Raw genomic sequence first — 19,606 nt, 5'->3', positions numbered from 1 at the left:
AATGTGAGTACATTGGAATATCACAGATAAAGTTCCTTAGAGGTATTAAAGTGAATATCCATATTTCTCACTACCCCAAACAAGATGCTAAGTTTATAATTAAATTCTAAGTTGATCCAACTATTCTTGGTTAGTTAGAAGGCTAAAACTCACTCTAAGAAATCAAATCTCTAAAATTTCTAAATTAGAATTAATATTTCTTAGGGATCAATTTAAATCTAAGTTTGTGCATAGAAAAACAAGAATTGAGATTCTATACTAAATATTATTACCAAATGACTGATAAATTATAATTGACTTATGTTTTTTAATATAAATTTTGATTTTGATAATTTTTACTTCAAAGTTATTTTGTATTTTGTAGGTATATTCTCTACAAACCCTTACGAGTCAAACTTGTATACTGGGAGAAATTTAGCGATTTAAGGACTTGTTGTATTCGCTAAATGCAATTGAAATACCTACGAAATCAGTAATTTATTTTCTAGGGACTAGAAAAAGGTAAGTTTGGGGGTGTGATCAGTTTCTCAAAATATTGATTTATCCGTACTTTTTCTAGACATTTATCTCAATTTAAGTCCCTATTTGTCTATATTAAGTGAATAATCATATTAAATCTCGAAATACCACATTACGTGTTCTTTCATGCGAATTAAACTTAATTTTATTTGTCAAAAAATCCTGATTATGTGTGTTCATTGTGTAGATTAAATATCAGACCATCAAATTGGGCCCCGAAATCAAATAATTGACTTTTTATTATAATATGGAGAATCAATCAATCAGCCTAGCCAAACCTCAAGACCCAAGGTTTCATCTTGATCGTGACGAGGTGGACTTCAGTTGGAGCACCCTAATTTTTCGGGGTTTTACTCTATACATGATCTTATCTGCAATAATGATAGAAGCTTGAAATGGATCTTTTTCGAACATCAAATTTCTATAAATAAAGCCCCTTCCCAATGACGAAGGGACCCATCTTCCTTTAACTTAAAGCTCTTAGTCTTTTTTCTTATATTTTTTTATTTCTAATTTAAGTTTTCCATTAAGGGTATGTTTGATTGCACATGAAAAATAGGGTAAAAAATCAATTTCCATGGAAAATGACATTTTTCAAATGTTTGATTACACATAGAAATGAAATCAATCAAAAAATTAACCAAAACATGGATTTCACTTTTTCACCCATATAAGTGGGAAAATGAAATCCACTCATATTTTTCATACTCAATTCTTTCTCACTTATATCTTCTCATTCCCTACCATCACCACCACCATCACACTAACCTCCTTGCCATCACCATCATTGTTGCTGTCTCCATCATCACCATCTCCGGTCACCTTCTCTCTTTTTCTCTAACTTCTTCTCCTTCTTCTTTTCCATCATTTACCTCCGCCGTCATCACCACCACGTTCTCCCCTCATTTTTTTCTTTACTTACCTCCACCACGACTGTCACGATCACCATCACGTTTTCCTTTGTTCTTCCTCACTTACCTCCGTTGCGACCGTTGTCGTCACCGCCACATCCTCCTCCCTCCCTCTTCTTCCTCATCTTCTTCTTCCTCTCCTTCTTCTCTCATCTTCTTCCTCCTTCTCATCCTCTCCTTCTTCTTCTTCTTTTTTCTCATATTTTTTCAATGATTTTATCCAAGTAAAATCAAATAATGAAATTTATTTTTTCAACCCTACCTATTTTCCACCACTATTTTTCCATGGATTTCAAATTCTATGGAAAGACACTTTCTATGCAATCAAACATACATTAAAGTTCTGTAAATCTGTAAGTGAGATAGTGAAAAAGAGAGTGTAACTATCTTTATTCAATGAAGAAAGGCTTTTTATTCTTCATCTATCTTTCTCTATTACTTGTAATGACCTTAGGTTAATCTCTTCTGCATTAGTAGAGTAGCTTAAAGTATGATTATTTTTCTGTATTTCGTTTTTTACTTTTTCATTTCCTTTAATGTTCATGAATTCTCTTTAAAATTTGTCCACTCCTATGAATGAAAACTAGATATGAACTCTTACACCTTTTATGCTTAACCTTGATGCTTCATACTTAAATTAGATCAAAATGTAGCATGTTTAATCTACATTTTTGGTAGTAAGAGATTCATATATTAGAGAGTAGGGGAATTCTACTTTAGTGTTTTTTAAATCTGGTTTTATCTTATTAGATCTTCTGATCAAAAGAGTTAACACCAAACTTTTGTGATTGCGTTATAAATAGGTTATGAGTTAGATTTTGATTTAATAATTTGCTCTAGTGAATCTCTTTCCAATGGTATTTTCCTTCATAGTTTTAACTTTATTTTATTCTCTATTAGTTTAATTTTCAACAAGTTTAATTTTCTTTTGGTTACTTTAAAAACATAAAAACAAATTTATTTATTGGCTTAGATTAATTTCATTATTGTAACTTGGTTCAATCCCTTTTCTCTTGGGTTCAATCCTTTGTTTGTCCCACAAGTCAATGAAATTTACATTTATATTAACCTTTATGGGAAGGACAATGATAGTCCCATCAACCGATTCTCCATTTTATTAATCCATAACTCAACTACAACTTATTCCAAACCAGCTCAAAGCCATCAGTTTGGTTCTCAATTTGAACAAGACCAAGTTGCACCCCTAATTTACATGAGAGCCCATCATTATCACTTTCTTGGTTTCCTATTTGTAGGGGCGAATTTATAATAGGGGCACTTGTCCCTAAGAGAATTTTCAATGTCTATGGATTAGTGAGCTATTGCGACAGATAAAAAAAATCTGCCACTATTGTTCCCACACAAGAAAAAAATTCCACTCGTAGTTGCCCCCACAACTATTTTTTTTTCACTCTTATTTCTCCCTACAAAAAAATTTCTACTCTTGACTGCCCCCACATGGGCAAAATCCTCGTTCTGTCCCTCTGCCTGTTTGATTATTCTCTTTTCTTAGAACTGATTTTTTAAAGGTTCCATGGCTATAATTGGTCTTCTCCAATGTGTGTTTATGAGAGCAGTTTTTTAAGTGGAACCAAGAGCAACCAAGAGGAAGAGGAAGAAGAAGTACAATCTTTATTTCTTTGGAGTGCAATTATAGTAAAAAAGTGCAAGGGAGATTTTTTAAAAAAGGGAAGTGTAATCGGTTCCAGGAGGAATGCAAATAATTGCTCTAAAAAAAACCCCCCAAAATGGAAAAGAGTTTTCATTACAAGTCAATGTGATGGACAAAAAATCAACAATTCACATTGAGTACCTGGCCGATTTGCATCTACACCTGGATGACTCGAGTCATCTCGGTCTCGAATGAGTTTTTAAACCATGGTAACGTGTCCTTTGGTTGTGCAGCTGGAAGAACTTCGTCTGGCTTAGCTGGACAATTGAGGTTCTTAGCTTCATTCATGGTTTTTTAACTCGGTATTTCGTCTCGTCTCGTCTCGTCCAGGTTAGATACCGAGTCATCTTGAACGAGTTTTCCGAAATGATTGAGACATCTTGTGAGTCGAATAAAAAAAAATGAACATGAGTCATAAATCTCGGTCAAAAAATGAGTTTGTGAGTTGATCTCGTTCAGCTCCGATAACGAGTTAACTCGGGCAATACGTCTTGGTCTTGGATGAGTTTAAAAACCAGGGCTTCACTTGACTCAATCAGGGTCAAGCTATTAGTCTTATGCCATGTGGATCGCAAAGGGCTATAGATGGTTACCCGTTGTGGAATAACCGGCTATAACCAGTTTCCCACTTTCCCACCTCGTAAAGGTAGAGCAGAGGATTCTGCCTAACGTAACACTCAAGCTTTTTTGGTCTGTGTCTCTCAAATCTCTGGTCTTCGCGTTCTTACTTCTTAAAGTCGCATTGTGTCTGTTTTGGAAAACTTAAAGAGCCTTTTCGATCAAACATTGGAGGATTTGAAGAAGAAATGGGATCATTTCTTCTCGTAATCTCAAATAAGGTTTTCGCATCTCTTGTTCTTCTTCTTCTTGTGTTTAATTGCTTTGGAGAGTTCAGATCTGAAGCTCAGCTTCTACCAGACGACGAAGGTAATTAATTAAGCTCACTTTGCTTTGAAAAACCTTTGATATTTGATGCTTCGATCTATCCTATCTGGTAATTTTTTTGGCTGAAATGTTATAATCGTAGATGGAATCTCTAAAATTTCTCTATTTTGGTTGAATAATTTCAAATTTTAATATAATTTGAGCATTTTGTATTTTTTTGTTGGATTTTTATTGAGGACTTGAACTAGTTCATGATGAAACATTTTCAAATCAAAGGATACAAATTGTCAAGAGAGATTCTATTGCCACACCAACTTTTGCTAACGCCACCCCAATTAATTCCAAATTCCAATTTCGGTACCTTTCATATTAATTCCCAAAACATGCATTAATCATTCCAACTGAGTTTTTTTTTTTTTTTTGGTATTTTTAATTTAAGGCGACGAATTTGCTACTATTAAAGTAACGAATTCGTTGATAAATTTAAAGTCAAAATATCCTTGATTTTAAAGTGACGAATTCTCCGATACTAAAGATTCAAATTTGTAGGTAAATTTTAAGATAAAATATGGATAATTCTTTAATGGCAAATTTGTTTGTAATTTATCAACGAATTCATCATTTTAAATTAAAAATACCAAATAACGAATTTGTTGAAAAATGATTTAAGCATGTTTTGAGAATTACTATGAATAGTGTATCGGACTCGAAATTAGGTAATATTTAGTACAACAAATTGTAATATTCACCTAATTACCAATGACTAACAAAAACATCTAGGATGGCATTAGTAAAAGTTGACGTGGTAATAGCAATTTACATTATCAATCAGGCTGATTCTGTAGGTCTTGTCAGTAGGCCCACTAAAATAAGGAAAAATTTGCCATGTGGTAATTGTGGGTCATTGAAGAGTCAATGACACCTGGGCCGTGAGAGCATCATTTATAATTTAAAGTCCGTTTAACTTGTTGGGCTCATTTCCGAGCCAAGATGACTCGGACGAGTTAAATGGGTTTTAAATTGGGGAATGAATCTTCATTCACCCAATAAATTGTCACGTGGCTAAAAAAATTTCATCCTTTAATGGGCATACTGACCAGAATGGCAGAATCGGCCTGATTGATATTGAAAGTTGAAACCATGGGCATGCCCTCACATGCACGGAATATGATAATGTGTATATTACGTATGGGGATTAGCTACCATACCATATACGTACGCTTTAAGTTCTGCACTCAAGATTGGGAGACAACGTGCTAAGGAGGACGCTAATCTACGCCTACAGTACCGTACGTATATAGGATCCACCGTCGCTGGATACAGAATATCCTGCAAATGGAGAAGAGTTATGACGCGTGGGAAGTGAGGCCAACATAGGAAAAAGTTAAAAGTCGGACTAGCCTTACTAGCTTAGTAAAGATTTCACTCCTACTAAAGGTCCTTGAACTCACTTATGATCCGATGCTATAGGTTGAAGATGAAAACATTCTATGAATTTAGAATTTTTTTTTTTCAAATAAATTAATTTTCATCTGTGTTTAATTTTAAATTTTGGAGTTTGGTGGAAGTTGGGGGCTGTCCTTCAAAACCTTAGATCAACCCTCAAAAGAATTATTATTATTTTTATTTTTTGGAAAAATAAACAATAATTTAAACCTGAGTTTTAGAAGAAAATTAGAGGTCTGTGGTGTTGGATTGCTAATGTGGCAATCCATTTGACCAAAAAATGACCCTTAGTAAGGATTAAAATCTTACCAATTTAGTGAGGAAAATGTTTCTCAAATGTTGAAAGAGGAATGGGACTTCTGTTTTTTTTTTTTAACGTTTTGGTGATTTAGACACACCACTCAAGAGATAATATTTGAGATTCCTCTGTTTGGGAAAACTGATGATATACCCCTTAACCTTGTTCTCATCTTATTGACTAATGTCAAATGACCTAAATGCCATTGTCTACAACATCTTGCCAAAGATCCTTATTTCTTTTCTTCCCAAAATCAGTCTGACTTCAAGTTTTGGGTAAATTCATACCCTCATCTTCAAACTTATGATTCTAACTCCTTCAAGTTTCAAGGTGTTAAGGACTTTCTAAAATGGGGAAAGTGAAAATGATGGATTGAAGATGGATTTGAATATATTAGAAAAATTACCAAACAAGTTTGAAAAGCATGAAGATAATGAACTTTTGGAAAACTGAAATGGTATACACGCGAAACTCATAATCTTGTGGTAAAGAGGAGGGAGGTTCAAGTCCTCTTCAGAACACAATATTGAGAATGTTCATTGAATGAGAATATCAAGTATCTCTTGATACAAAATATTTTCATGATTCCCACAATTTCTGACTGAACTGTTGAAATTGGAATAAGTTTGAATCACGAAATCCTAGAGAACTTCTCTAAAAAAATAGTAGGGGTTTTCAATTAGAGGTTAAAGATAAGGGTAATTAAATCATTTTCATTAGTCTATAAGTGAAGACCAAGGTCAAGGGGCATGTTGTGAAAGCATAGGGGTTTCTCAAGATGGTCACGTCTCTAAGTGGCTTTGGTGTATAGTTAACATCTTCCCCTTTTTTGACCATTCCTCAGCATGGTGGGACATGTTATTGGACAGGTGTTGGAAACTGATTGGCTTTGTTTGTTCTTGTTGATTTTTAAATGTGATTGATGTTCACATGAAAGATAGTTATACCTGTTTTATGTGTGAAAATTAATAGACTTCCAATTAGATTGTGGTGAAGAATTTTTTTCCTTTATAAAAAATTAAAAATTAAAGGGTGATTTAGACATAACCCCACCACATTTTGGCTAATATTTGAGGGATTTTGTTGAAGTGCAATAAATACACTTTGGAAATTAGAATCTGAGGGTATTTTTGTAAAATGTAATTTTCTCAAGGTCATTTTCGGTACAAAATATAATTTTCCAAGTGTATATATTACACTTTAACGTGTGCCCTTAGGGACATATCCCTTATTCCCTTTCCTTCATTCTACTCTAGAAGACTTAACAGAAAATGACTTAAGTGCCCTCATTAAGTATAACCCGCAGGCCAAAAATAGACTTTTAGACCATGTTTATTTTTTTTTGGAGTTTAAAAGGATAATTAATGCCTGATTGAGTGCTTGGTATGCCTATAAATTGCTGTAAAATTAATGTTAAATAAACTTTGTTGTTGATACTTGTGTGTAAACCATGCTTTTCCTTAAGAATTCTTGCAAAACTTTGTCAGATTAAAAATATTCCAAATTATCATATGTTATCCATCCAGTAATCAATTATATAATGGTTAGCAAATGGTCATTTATAGAAGTGATTCGATAGAAACCCTTCTATTGAAAGCAGAGCTGCTCCAAATGAGCCCAAAACTGCCATTATTAATTATCATCATAACTTGATGGTGATGGATGATTGGAAAGACTAGGAAAGTTAAAATGAGAAACAAACATATTCGTAAAACGTATAGGAATAGAATAGTTCTAATAAGTGATGGACAAAGAGAAAGATGGCCAAGATGGTTTGGGCATGTTCAACAAAGTCCAATTACAGCTCCAATAAGAAAAAAAATATTCAAGTTTAAGGTCCTAAAAGAGTGAGCGGAATACCTAAAAGAACGTTAGATGGAGAGAGTGAAAGAAGATTTGAAACATCCATTCTCAATAATCAAAGACTTGACTTTGGACAGAGTGAAATGGAGGGACACGATCTGTTTAGCTGACTCCAAATCTTTGAGAAAAGGCTTTGTTGTTGTTGTTGTTGTAGAAAAGAAGACTCTCCCTGAGTGAGGTCACATAGTGAACTCAGTATTCTCTTTAAAATGTAATGTAAATAGATAAATGAATTATTGCAGTTATCATCTTTGCTACATTAATCAATGCATGTTAATCAGCTACATTATTTTCTTACAGTGCAAGCTCTTCGGGAAATATCTACAAAATTAAATAACAAATATTGGAAGGTCAACAAAACATTTTGCAATGGTGGTGAAGGTTCAAACATTACCATGGCCCGCGTAATCCTTAGCAATGTCACCTGCGATTGTTCTTACAATAATTTCACTGTTTGCCATATCACAAATATGTATGTATATGACATTTCTTTCTTTTACTTTTTCATTCTTTCTTATTTATGCAATTCTCTGTAGAGGAAGTGTTGTGTGTGAGAAGGGCGGTCAATGGATCAAGTTGACCCAATGTTCATTCTGATAATATAGGGTATGGGACTTTGTATTGGATCCAATGGAACTGATTATTATTTTAAAACTAATGGTTTATTTCAATACCATTGTAATGAGCATTATCATTTTTTAATAAAGTAAAATGACACTGTACATTGTTTGAAATATATGTTATAAATAGCAAATAATGTAGCTTGTATTCTGAAACCATGTTGCCTATTTTTATTTTTCTTCTATTGCTATTTTTTCCCTATTATTATTCCTCTTCTTTCTTTGCATTTTTTTCCTTTCATTCCATTGCTTTCAATCTTTAGACAGCTCAAGGGTCTCAACTTAACTGGAGTTCTACCAGAAGAATTCGCCAAGCTTCGTTATCTACAAGAAATGTAAGTGGCTTACGCTTTCGGTTTACATTTGAACTAAGAATGGGTACCTACTAGTAGATTTGTCATTATGTGTGCTTCAGCCCAACAAGTTCTCCCCCTGATAGAACAAGATCAGCCCCGGAGTGCGTTGGGTTGTTGCGGCCTCAATGAGATTTACACCAGGCTTGGACCCATAGCTGAGTTCTGCAATTCAACTCCCGATCTGATAAAATGGGTTGATCATGGGCTAGCATTTGGCATGTAGGCATTCAATGTACAAGTACAACTAAATTCATAGTGGTAGCTGGTAAGAGAATTAAAGCACCACGATAAGACACTTAGAGCACACGACTTGACAAATCACGTGAGTTGCAACTCCTCAAAATCATTTTACTTGCAACTCTTTGAACAAGTTACAACTGATAGTTTATTTAGTGCTGCAATTGCACTTCTTGGGAATTGATGAAATCTATTGAGAACGTAAACTGGCCAATCCAGCAAGAGCTGCAACCCCAATTGATAATGAGCATATTCCTCATTACCTCTACACAAAAATTGTTACGACCCTAAGGTCATAATTATTTATCTTTCCACACCATTAACACCTAGGTGCTTTTGTGGTATTGGTTAGGTTCTATCAAACGGTGTTACAGCTAGCACCGTATTTAAGGTTAAAACCTCATAAGGGATGCCTTGAGGGGTCCAAAATAAGGGTACCAGAGTGACCTCAGCAGGGAAGGGGTTACCTGGGGGCTTGAGAAGGGTACCAAAGTGAAAGCCACCACAAAGACCTGGAAAAGGCTAGAGGGGTACCAGAGCAAAAGCCGCCATAGGGTGGGCATTGTGGACGCCAACCATGGAGCATGGTTGTGTGTTACGGCCCCTATGGTATAAGGGCTCACTTTTTGGACCACTAGAGACTAGGTGCTTTTGGTATATTGTTCAGGTTTGTGTCAAAATTCAATTAACATGGAATTGTTGAATTTCATTGTTTTTTTCACTGAAGTTTAGTTGAACTTGTCATTAATTCTTCATGGGTGTGAGTTGGTGATCCAAACACAAGAGTGGGAATGGTTGATAATTCTATTTAGGGATTCTTGACCCAAGGCTTCTTATGTTAAACAGTGACCTTTCCATTAACTATATCAATGGGTCCATCCCCAAAAGTTGGGCTTCGCTCCCTCTTGTCACTATGTAAGTTCTTCATCTCAGTTGCATTTGTAACCATGATTGCTTTCAATTCAGCTACAAATCGAACTATAAGTGGAGTCCATTATTTAAATTGTTTGTGCAATTCAGGTCCATTTTGGGAAACCGTATCAGTGGATTGATCCCAAAGGAAGTTGGAAACATTGCTACGCTTGAAAACCTGTAAGATATGACCAAAAATCTTGGTGGGCTAGAAAAATGTATGAATTTTATCATGATTACCAATTCAAGTTGACTTTTGCAGGATCTTGGAAGATAATCGTCTTGGAGGATCAATTCCTCCCGAGCTTGCCAAATTAAGTCGATTAAGGAGATTGTAAGGCTACCTTTTCTTTCTTCATTTTTTTTTTCATCTTTTTTTTTTTTTTGTGAACTATTTTAGATAATTAGAACAGTTTGTTTATGAATCCATGACTTGGTAGATGAAAGTGTGCAATTTGCGTAAACTCTGATGCAGTGTTTAATTTTGAATTTCAGATTACAAATATTCATAGGTCTGACTAAGGTTAAGGTCTTGTGGTAGGCTGGTTGTAGGTTTTAGGCTAGGGATTTCTCATCATTGGATTTCCACATTATACATAACACTGTTAACGTTTTATTCCAAACAATCCATATGGAAGCCTCAACTCTTGTTCTAACAAGGATCTGTCCAAGGTTTAAAATATCGCCTAGATTGAATGTTTTGGTTAATGAACAAACCGATATGGTATCAGCTGATACATTCACTACAAACTGATACATTCCGATATTTTAAACTAATAATAACTTGCTTTCTTACTCCTGTAGCGTTGTTTCGGCAAACAATTTCACTGGAACGCTGCCGACAACATTTGGCAATCTGAAGAACTTGACGGAATTGTAAGTTGTCCTACTCATTTAGGGACATCTGTTATTATGAAGTATCAAACACCTAAATTTGGTTACAACTTTCAGTAGGATAGATGGGACTGGTATCTCTGGGAGGATACCTGATTTCATTGGGAACTGGACACAACTTAATACACTGTGAGTACCCTAAATTTTTTACTTCCACATTTTTTTTTAGTGGGCTTAAACACTAATGTGATACACAAATTTCTAATATTGGGGACATCTTACATAAACTATTATTTTGAACTATTCCAGAGATTTGCAAGGCACAAATATGGAGGGGCCCTTTCCCTCTACCATCTCTCTCTTGAAAACCTTAACCAATCTGTAAGGCCACCTTTTACAAGCTTAACCAATCCATAAAATGGACCAAAGTATTTTTCCTGAATTCTGATACATTTTGAATCTCAGGAGGGTGTCTGACTTGAATGGACCGAGTATGGCTTTCCCTGCATTGCAGGGCATGAAAGATATGAAACAACTGTGAGTTGAATTATGGTATACTTCACTGCATATTGTAAGTATATTGGTTTGTTTGTGATTCTGTTTGCTAATGAAGTAGTTAGCCTTGTGCAACAGTGTAATCAGAAATTGCAAGATCACTGGTCCAATCCCACAATACATTGGGGAAACCATGATGAATTTAAAAACTCTGTAAGTTGTTTGGATGGAAACTTTATACTAATAGGTAGTCCATAAATTTCTTCTTTTATGAAAGTGCTAAGAATCCGTTTGAATATACATAAAAAGTAATGGCGATTTATTTTTGAAAGTTAAAAAATTTGATTGGATTCATTTTAGAAAACTACTTTTAAAAAGTAAAAAATCATAATTTTTTAAAAAGTAAAAGGAAACTACTTTTTATTTTCTAAAGGTTGCTTTATCCCAAAGGCTCAAAGAATACATCTATGGGAAGATTCGTGGTGGTTGTTCAGAGCTCAGTTGAGACCTTGATCAAGAAGAGATGGCCAAAATGCAGCTCATTGATGAAATTTTAAATTCTTCATGTCTTGGTCTTGATAAACTCTGCTTACTATTATTGGCAAAAGAGGAAAACAAGTTACATGAATTTCATAGTTGACTACTCATAAAAATTCAAATTAGCTCAGACTCTTCTAATATTTCATGAATTTTCACTGTTTTAAAGCAATTCCTTTTTTTTTTTTGGTTTTCTGAAGATCTCGATTTCTAAGTTGGTTACTTTGAGTTCTGACAGACTTGACGAGTGAAATGCCTCGCCTTATGCCTTCAAGAGTTAAAAAACACTGATTAAGAAAAAGTCAGAATGGATTTAAAAAGCCAGGGTTTTGAGATCCAATATGGACATGACGTGAATACATTATGAGTAAAATATTAACCTCATTCTTGTTTTCCTTCTAATGGTAACTTATCATGCAGAGACTTGAGCTTCAACAGATTGATTGGTGAAATTCCTACAAACCTTCAAGGGTTGTCAAAAATAAAATTTATGTAAGAAAATAAGTATTTAGAAATACTCACTGACTGGAGAAATACCATGGATGAAGGTATTCATATGATATTGCTTATGGATGAAGGTATCTCAATGAAAACTCACTGACTGGAGAAACACCAAGTTGGATCTTGCAAAGCAAGGATTACACGTATGCAATTTCATATTAAATCCTCAACTTCCTCTTACATGAATATAATTGATTTTATAGCTTCAATTAAGAAATGAATTATTATAAGCTATGACAATGTGTCTTGCAGCGACATATCCTACAACAATTTCACGGGAACCTCGATATCCAGCTGCCAACAAGCGAATATGTAAGTTACTTTCCAATTGTTATTTCTTTTGGATCCGTCCTTCACTTTATTTTTTAATTTATTTCTTCTATAATTTTTCCTTTTATAATTGCTTAACAGGAAATACATCGCAAGCTATTCATCTTCTGAAGACAACTCGTATGTTCCTTATATCCAGGAATTCCTATTTGGTTTAAATAGATAGGCACATGAATCTGAAACTTGCTTTTGTAGGATTTCATGGTGCTTGAGGAAAAATCTACCCTGTCCTAATAAACCCAAATGTAAGTGTAAAACTTTTCAATATATGTGAGCATGAAGTTTTCAATCTTGGAAAGGAAGTGCTGAATTTACATGGAATGATCAAGATAAATAATTATTAGAACGTTAGTCTAAATTAAAAGGCATCAGTAGTCCTAAAAACATTCTTGAAAATGCAATGGATAACCTAGAAAATTCAATGAACACTCCGAAATAGATTGACATTTCCTTTCAAATAATCTAGCAGTTAATTGTGCATAATCAGAATGTCGAGAACTAATATTCTAAAAATGAATACCATAGACCCCTATGTTTAAAGAAGCCCAAATCCGGCAAAGCCTAACTTGAGTCCGATAACAAAGCATTTGTACCGAGTCAACTCATATTTGGAGGTACGAATGTCCTACATCATGTGAAATGGGTATTTATATCAAGATTCGGATCGACACAGGAGTTGAGGATTAGAGCTAGTTTAATAAGGAAAAAAGGTCAAGATTCTTGGACCAAGACAAAAAAAAAAAAGAGAGCCATAAATAGGGGTGATGGCCCAAGCTTTGGGGTTTTTCCAACACCTTGAAATGTATTTTTGTGGGAATGGTTTAGGTAAATTATTTTTTAATATTATTTTAGTTTCTTTGTAGTTAAGTTATAGATTAAATATAGGTGGTTGGGGGTCGAATGGAAAGTCTATATAAAGGGCTCCCTAGGTTCATTTTGAGTAGAGAGAATTTGAGTTAAGCTTATAATTTTTGGAATGAAGAGATTCCCTCCATCATCTAGGTGAACAAAGAGAAGGCAAGATTCTTGAACCAAGACTAAAAAAATAGTTATAAATGGAGGGGGGCGGCCCAAGATTTGGCGTGTTCTCGACCCCTGTATTTTGTGGGAATGTTTTGGTGAATTTTAAATTATTTTAGTTTATTAGTAGCGATATAGATTAAATATAGATGGTTGGAGGTTGAATAAAAAGTATATATAAAGGACTCTCTAGTTTCGAAGAATCAAAACATAAAATAAAAAAAAAAATCTAATCACACGATATTCTTCAAAGGTACGGCCCAAGAGATTTCTAGCAAAACCAGAATAGAGAATATGTTTCACCCTATTCCCAAAGAAAAAACCCTAGGCAAGCCCATTTTGCTTCAGAAAAAGGTCCAATTTGAATTTTCCTCTTGAATCCCAATCCCAAACAAAAATACAAGAAATCTTACACAACACTTGGTCTATTTTTGGTAGAGAGAATTTGATATTTTTTAGTTAAAACTCTTTCTTTGTGGGAAAGATTATTTTTGGAATGGAGAGGCTCCTTCCAAAATCCGGGTGAACAAAGGTTCCTTGAAGAGGTCGTAGTGATCCTCTATATGTAACTCATGTGCGGGTCTCCTTACCATTGGGTCTGACATTCCCTAATCTATAATTTTCTATGTTTTATTTGATTTATTTCTTGTAATTGATCTTCTGATCATGAAAAATTGTAATCAATGTTGCTCGTGAATGGAGTATGATAGTTGTGGATGGATCTGGTTCCTTTTTCTTGGTCCCCTGTTGCGCAGTTCACATCAAAATATTAAATGGACACATTGAAATCCCCAAACGAATCATGTGTCCATGCAAGTAGACATAGATTTAGACATGAAGTTGGTTCCGGTGCAGGGGATTCTTCTAAAGATTCTTTTTTGAATGGGAGGTATCGATATGTTTATCTCACGTGTTTATAATTGATTATTGCTAAAGCATTGACGGTTTGGATTTATTGTCTTCAATACGAATACTGATAGAAAATCTTTTATTATTACTTAATTAATGTTTCTTGTGTTCTATAATTGATTCATGTCTAATGTTATTTTTTCTTTTTTCCATCACGACTTTTATTGCTTTGCAAAATTAAAAGGTATTCGAGTCCTCAAATATTTTCCTTTTCAAAATCTAGGACATGGACATTGATGCAAAAAATGGGTATACAATTCTTCTCTTCTGAAATCTAGGATGGCACGGGTATAGGTATCCCATGCAATATGATAATACTACGCTTTAACTTTAGCTCCTTTTATATTTTATCATTGTTTTTTTATATTTACATTATTGTAAAAAAAACATGTAATATTGCAAAACTTTTACAGTTAGATATGTGAAAATAAGATATTTGAATATATTTATTGACAAAACAAACCAAAAAATGTTTAGGATTTAAGAAAATGACAATAAGTACAACAAGAAACAACAAATTAATGTGGTAGAAGCATATGTAGTATCCGATATTGGTAGCATGTAGTCCTCAAGTTTTTATTTTTAATAGGTGGGGTAAGTGGATACAGACATAAGGTATGTCGGGCATATTGTAGGATTTGGGTATCTGCAGCTGTGGTACATTGCCTGAAATTCATATTAGTAACAGATAAGAATTAATGAAAATCCTACATGAAATTATATTAAGAAATAAATGAGCCCAATAACAGTTAATTTTTCAGCATATCTTCAACTAAGATATTTAAATATTTTTCCTTCAGGCCTTGAAAAAAACATTTCTATGTATGACTGCAAATGATTTCCATTGAATCTGCAGACCATTCCTTGTTCATTAATTGCGGAAGCAAGAAGTTGACCTTTGAAGGAAAGGAATATGAAGAAGACTTATCAACTATGGGTCCATCATCGTTCTTCTCCACTGAAAGATGGGCGTATAGTAGTACAGGCTCACCCCTTGGTCGTGAAAACGCAAATTTCATAGCAAACAATATATCTGCTCTTAACATGACCAATCCAGAGTTGTACATGTCCGCCCGCATCTCCCCTGTCTCACTCAAGTACTATGGCCTCTGCTTACGAAAGGGAAGTTATAAAGTGCGGCTTCACTTTGCTGAAATAATGTTTACAGGTGACCAGACTTTCAGTAGCCTAGGGAAGCGCTTTTTCGATGTATCAATCCAGGTGAGTGATTGGAAAATTGTGATCAATAGTACTAATTTCATAATCCTATATCTATGTGTTTACTTAAACAGGGTATATGTAAAATGTTTTATAAAACAGAGCTAAAAGGGTATTTTTGGGGGTAATTTACCAAAACGTGCACTGAAAATTGAAAAATTATCAAAATGTGCACCATTCATCTTATTCCAAAAACTGTACTTTACTGTTTTCGGAAATAAGTTATTTTATCAAAACAGAAAATTTTGAAATGAACAATGTTTTGATACCAAAACTACCCTTTTAGCCTCTTTTTATAAAATAATATACACATCCGCTGTTTAAGTAAACACGTAGAAATATAACTGTTTGAGCATAGTGATATTTCCTTTCAAGATTTTGTTTATTTCAACACTCGACAGCCTATTTATACCTTAACTCTAATGGAGATTATGATTTCTGGGATTTCAAATCTCGATCGACATTGAAAATTGCTTACAAGGCCATCGGGTGCTGAAATAGACCTTATCTTCAAAGGAAATATCACTTTATTAACAGTCACATTTCTATCTGTTTACTTAAATAGGGGATGAGTGTACTGTTTGATACAAATATGCTAAAAGGGCATCTTTGGTATCAAAATATAGTTCATTTCAAATTTTACTGTTTTGGAAAAATAACTTATTTACTAAAACAGTAAAATAACTTTTCAATTTTCATGGACCATTTTGGTAATTTACTCTTAGATATATATATATATATATATATGTACCTAAGGAATACTAATGACGATATTTCTTTCAATCCAATTAACTGTGGTGCTGTTTGGACTTCATGCAGGGTGAAAGACTTTTGAAGGATTTTAATATTGCAGAGGAAGCTGGAGGGGTTGGAAAGAGCATCACAAGGGAATTTAATGCTTTTGTTACAGATAGCACTCTGGAGATCCACCTATTTTGGTCTGGGAAAGGGACTACTGACATTCCAGATAAGGGTGTGCATGGACCTCTCATATCAGCTATATCAGTGACACCAAGTATGTTCATCTAGACATTTTGCTTCTATCCTTTATAATTCCTTGCAGTAATAGTTTTTTTTTTTTGAACTTGTAGACTTTGATCCTCATACTGGGCTATCTGTTGGAGGTATTGTCGGCATTTCTTCTGCTTCATGTGTGGTCGTTGTATTGGCTTTGGGATTCATTTGGATGAAATGTTACATGAGAAGAAAAAGCATCAAAGACAAGGGTGAGATAAATGGAACAATGCATATGATTTTTGTTGAGTCTATATTTTCCTTCACTCTCGGGTGTGTCATACCCCAGTTAACTCCCATGACCCTCTTATATGCATGGTTCTCCCTCTCTCCAACAGATTGTTCTTTTGGAGTAGTTGGTTGGTTAACATGGTATCAGAGTGCTAGGTTCATATAGGTCTCGGATTCGATTCTTTCCGCCCTTATGTGTGAGGGGGAGGGTTGGGTGTCTATTTTCCTTCACTCTCGGGTGTGTCATACCCCAATTAAGTCCCATGACCTTCTTATATTCGTAGTTCTTCATCTCTCCAACAGATCAGTCTTTGGAGTAGTTGGTTGGTTAACACTTTTAGTGAAATAATGCATAATACAAGTTGTCTTCATAATTCTTTAGCAGCTAAATCTTGTAACTTGCAACAGACCAGACACAAGGCTGTTCTTGCTTCTTCAAATGTCACATAATAATTCCTCATATCTTAGAAGTTAGAAAAAAAATGAAATTATCTTTTTAATTTGTAATTGTACAAGTTTCCAATTGAAAAAGGAAGAAAAAAGAAAAGACAACACCTCGACAATAGACCTTAACTTATAACAGTATTATTACTTATTTTCTCTCTTGGCAGAACTCAGAGGCCTAGAGCTACAACCAGGTTACTTCAGTTTAAGAAAGATTAAAGCTGCAACCAGGAACTTTGACCCTGAAAATAAGATAGGTGAAGGTGGGTTCGGGCCTGTTTACAAGGTAATTATGGATTTGGATATTTTCTCTTTTAATATTAGTTTGCCGATTATCGTCTTCAAAGCGTATCTCATTTTTATTGATCTAGTGCATAGTTCAACCTGACAGCACTCATGTGTTGCAACCTTGAGGTTGTGGATTCATTCTACATTCATATATCCAAAGATAAGGAATAAAATGGAAAGAAAATTGTCCCAAAGATTTTTTAAGTGTCTTATTATTATGTCTAATAAGATTTTGATTCCAAAATTCATTATTTGTGTTGTCAGGGTATACTATTGGATGGGACCATGATAGCTGTCAAGCAGCTTTCCTCCAAATCGAAACAAGGGAACCGGGAATTTTTAAATGAGATAGGCATGATATCTGCTCTACAACACCCGAATCTCGTGAAGCTTTATGGATGTTCGATTGATGGCAACCAGTTATTTCTAGTTTATGAATACTTGGAAAATAATAGCCTTGCGCGTGCACTATTTGGTAAAAAGAACCCTCTTTCACTGGCACTGTTTCTCTCCATTTTTTCCAACCATATAATAAAAAGTTTTACGTCTTGGTCTTTCTTAGGTCGTGAGGAACACCGACTGAATTTGGACTGGTCAACAAGGCATCAAATATGTTTGGGGATAGCAAAGGGTTTAGCTTATCTTCATGAAGAGTCAACGTTGAAAATTGTTCACCGAGACATAAAGGCAACCAATGTGCTTCTTGATAAGGATTTCAATGCTAAGATATCTGACTTTGGTTTGGCTAAACTTGACGATGATGAGAACACCCATATCAGCACAAGAATAGCTGGAACCATGTGAGTCATTTTACTTTCTTCTCCAAACTTGATGATGATGAGAACGCCCATTTCAATGCTGAAAATTGTTCACCGAGACATAAAGGCAGCCAATGTACTATTCTGATGCTATAACTTTTAACCATGAAAATTGGATTTTGTAGTGGATATATGGCTCCTGAATATGCGATGAGGGGTTATTTGACAAACAAAGCAGATGTTTATAGCTTTGGAATCGTAGCATTAGAGATTGTCAGTGGGGAGAGCAACACAAATTATAGGCCGAAAGAGGAGTTTATTTATCTTCTTGATTGGGTAATCTAAGTACCATTTCAGTTTATTTGCTATGGAGTATGATATCTTTTATACTAAATCTTAGTCTTTTAGGTAACAAATCTAGCTGTTTGAACTATGATCAGAATTGAAATTTCTATAGCGGAAATGCTAATCATTAGGTTTTGTTGCCCTTTTTAAAATTTTCTTCTCTAGTTTATCTTTATAGATGCATATTTTTAGCTTTCTAGATGCAAAAATGACCTTGAGACATTAACATTTATGTTTCTTCTCTACATGGAACTGAAGGCCTATGTAGTTCAAGAGCAGGGAAATCTCCTAGAACTTGTTGACCCGAGACTCGGCTTAAACTACTCGAAAGAAGAGGCATTGCAGATACTAAATTTGGCTCTCTTATGCACCAACCCATCTCCTACTCTAAGGCCCACTATGTCTTCTGTGGTGAGCATCCTTGAAGGCCAAACTATTAAGGAAGGTGACACAAGGCAAGAATAAAATTCAAATTCAAACTCAACAAGAAATCCAGAATCAATCTGCAGCAAAAATCAAGCCGAGAATCATGCCTTGTAACTGATGCAATTGTTGTATTTTAGCAAATAAAATCTGTAACTGATGTATAAGTTATTTTCTTAGCTGTATAATTCCTTAAATAGATTTGTAAGGTCTGTATAAAATCAATCCTAAGTATCAATACAATGTGTGCTGAAATTTCCATTGGGAGCTCCAGAAAGATTTACTTTCTTATATGGTATCAGAGCTAATCTCCAACGAGAATTTGATCCTCATGTCTTCCGCAAATCAGCCTATCTCTCCCTCAGAAATTTCGCTTCTTGTTTTTAACATCACAGCTCAGATCAATGAGAAACTCACACCCTCATCTTTTCCCCAATGGCGAGCTCAATTTGAGGCTCTCCTAATTGGCTATGATCTAATGGATTACGTTAATGGCGAATCGCATTGCCCCTCCTCAGATGGAACCCCACCATCTATAGC

The 19,606-nt window shown here is 34.6% G+C and overlaps 1 protein-coding gene across 4 annotated transcripts; it reads left to right on the top strand.

Annotated features, from left to right (window-relative positions):
- Positions 1–3,774: 3,774 nt before the first annotated feature.
- On the top strand, positions 3,775–19,274 carry LOC147387821 (putative LRR receptor-like serine/threonine-protein kinase At1g53440). Of its 4 annotated transcripts, XM_086420432.1 has the most exons (24): positions 3,775–4,029; positions 7,895–8,066; positions 8,478–8,549; positions 9,654–9,722; positions 9,828–9,899; positions 9,982–10,053; positions 10,524–10,595; positions 10,671–10,742; positions 10,863–10,934; positions 11,019–11,090; positions 11,187–11,261; positions 12,006–12,077; positions 12,164–12,229; positions 12,339–12,398; positions 12,498–12,536; positions 12,612–12,661; positions 15,202–15,566; positions 16,383–16,578; positions 16,655–16,789; positions 17,420–17,538; positions 17,805–18,015; positions 18,103–18,340; positions 18,484–18,634; positions 18,902–19,274. In XM_086420432.1, the coding sequence occupies exons 1-24, from the start codon at positions 3,909–3,911 to the stop codon at positions 19,106–19,108; spliced, it is 2,850 nt and encodes a 949-aa protein (XP_086276558.1). In that variant the 5' UTR covers positions 3,775–3,908; the 3' UTR covers positions 19,109–19,274. The 4 variants fall into 4 exon arrangements, with proteins under 4 accessions (XP_086276558.1, XP_086276559.1, XP_086276560.1 ...); XM_086420433.1 differs by lacking the exon at positions 11,187–11,261; XM_086420434.1 differs by lacking the exon at positions 7,895–8,066 and having other exon boundaries at positions 3,892–4,029.
- Positions 19,275–19,606: the final 332 nt, after the last annotated feature.

The sequence above is a fragment of the Akebia trifoliata genome, chromosome 13 (assembly GCF_017979445.1).
Source record: "Akebia trifoliata isolate Shusen 1 chromosome 13, ASM1797944v1, whole genome shotgun sequence".
Lineage (NCBI taxonomy): Eukaryota > Viridiplantae > Streptophyta > Magnoliopsida > Ranunculales > Lardizabalaceae > Akebia > Akebia trifoliata.
This window is presented reverse-complemented; position numbering and strand designations above follow the sequence as displayed.

Coding starts and splice junctions, on each gene's coding strand:
- LOC147387821 (XM_086420432.1), top strand. CDS start 3,909: ATGGGATCATTTCTTCTCGTAATCTCAAATAAGGTTTTCGCATCTCTT. Junction 8,067..8,477: donor GTTTGCCATATCACAAATAT/GTATGTATATGA, acceptor TTCAATCTTTAG/ACAGCTCAAGGGTCTCAACT. Junction 18,016..18,102: donor CCTTGCGCGTGCACTATTTG/GTAAAAAGAACC, acceptor GGTCTTTCTTAG/GTCGTGAGGAACACCGACTG.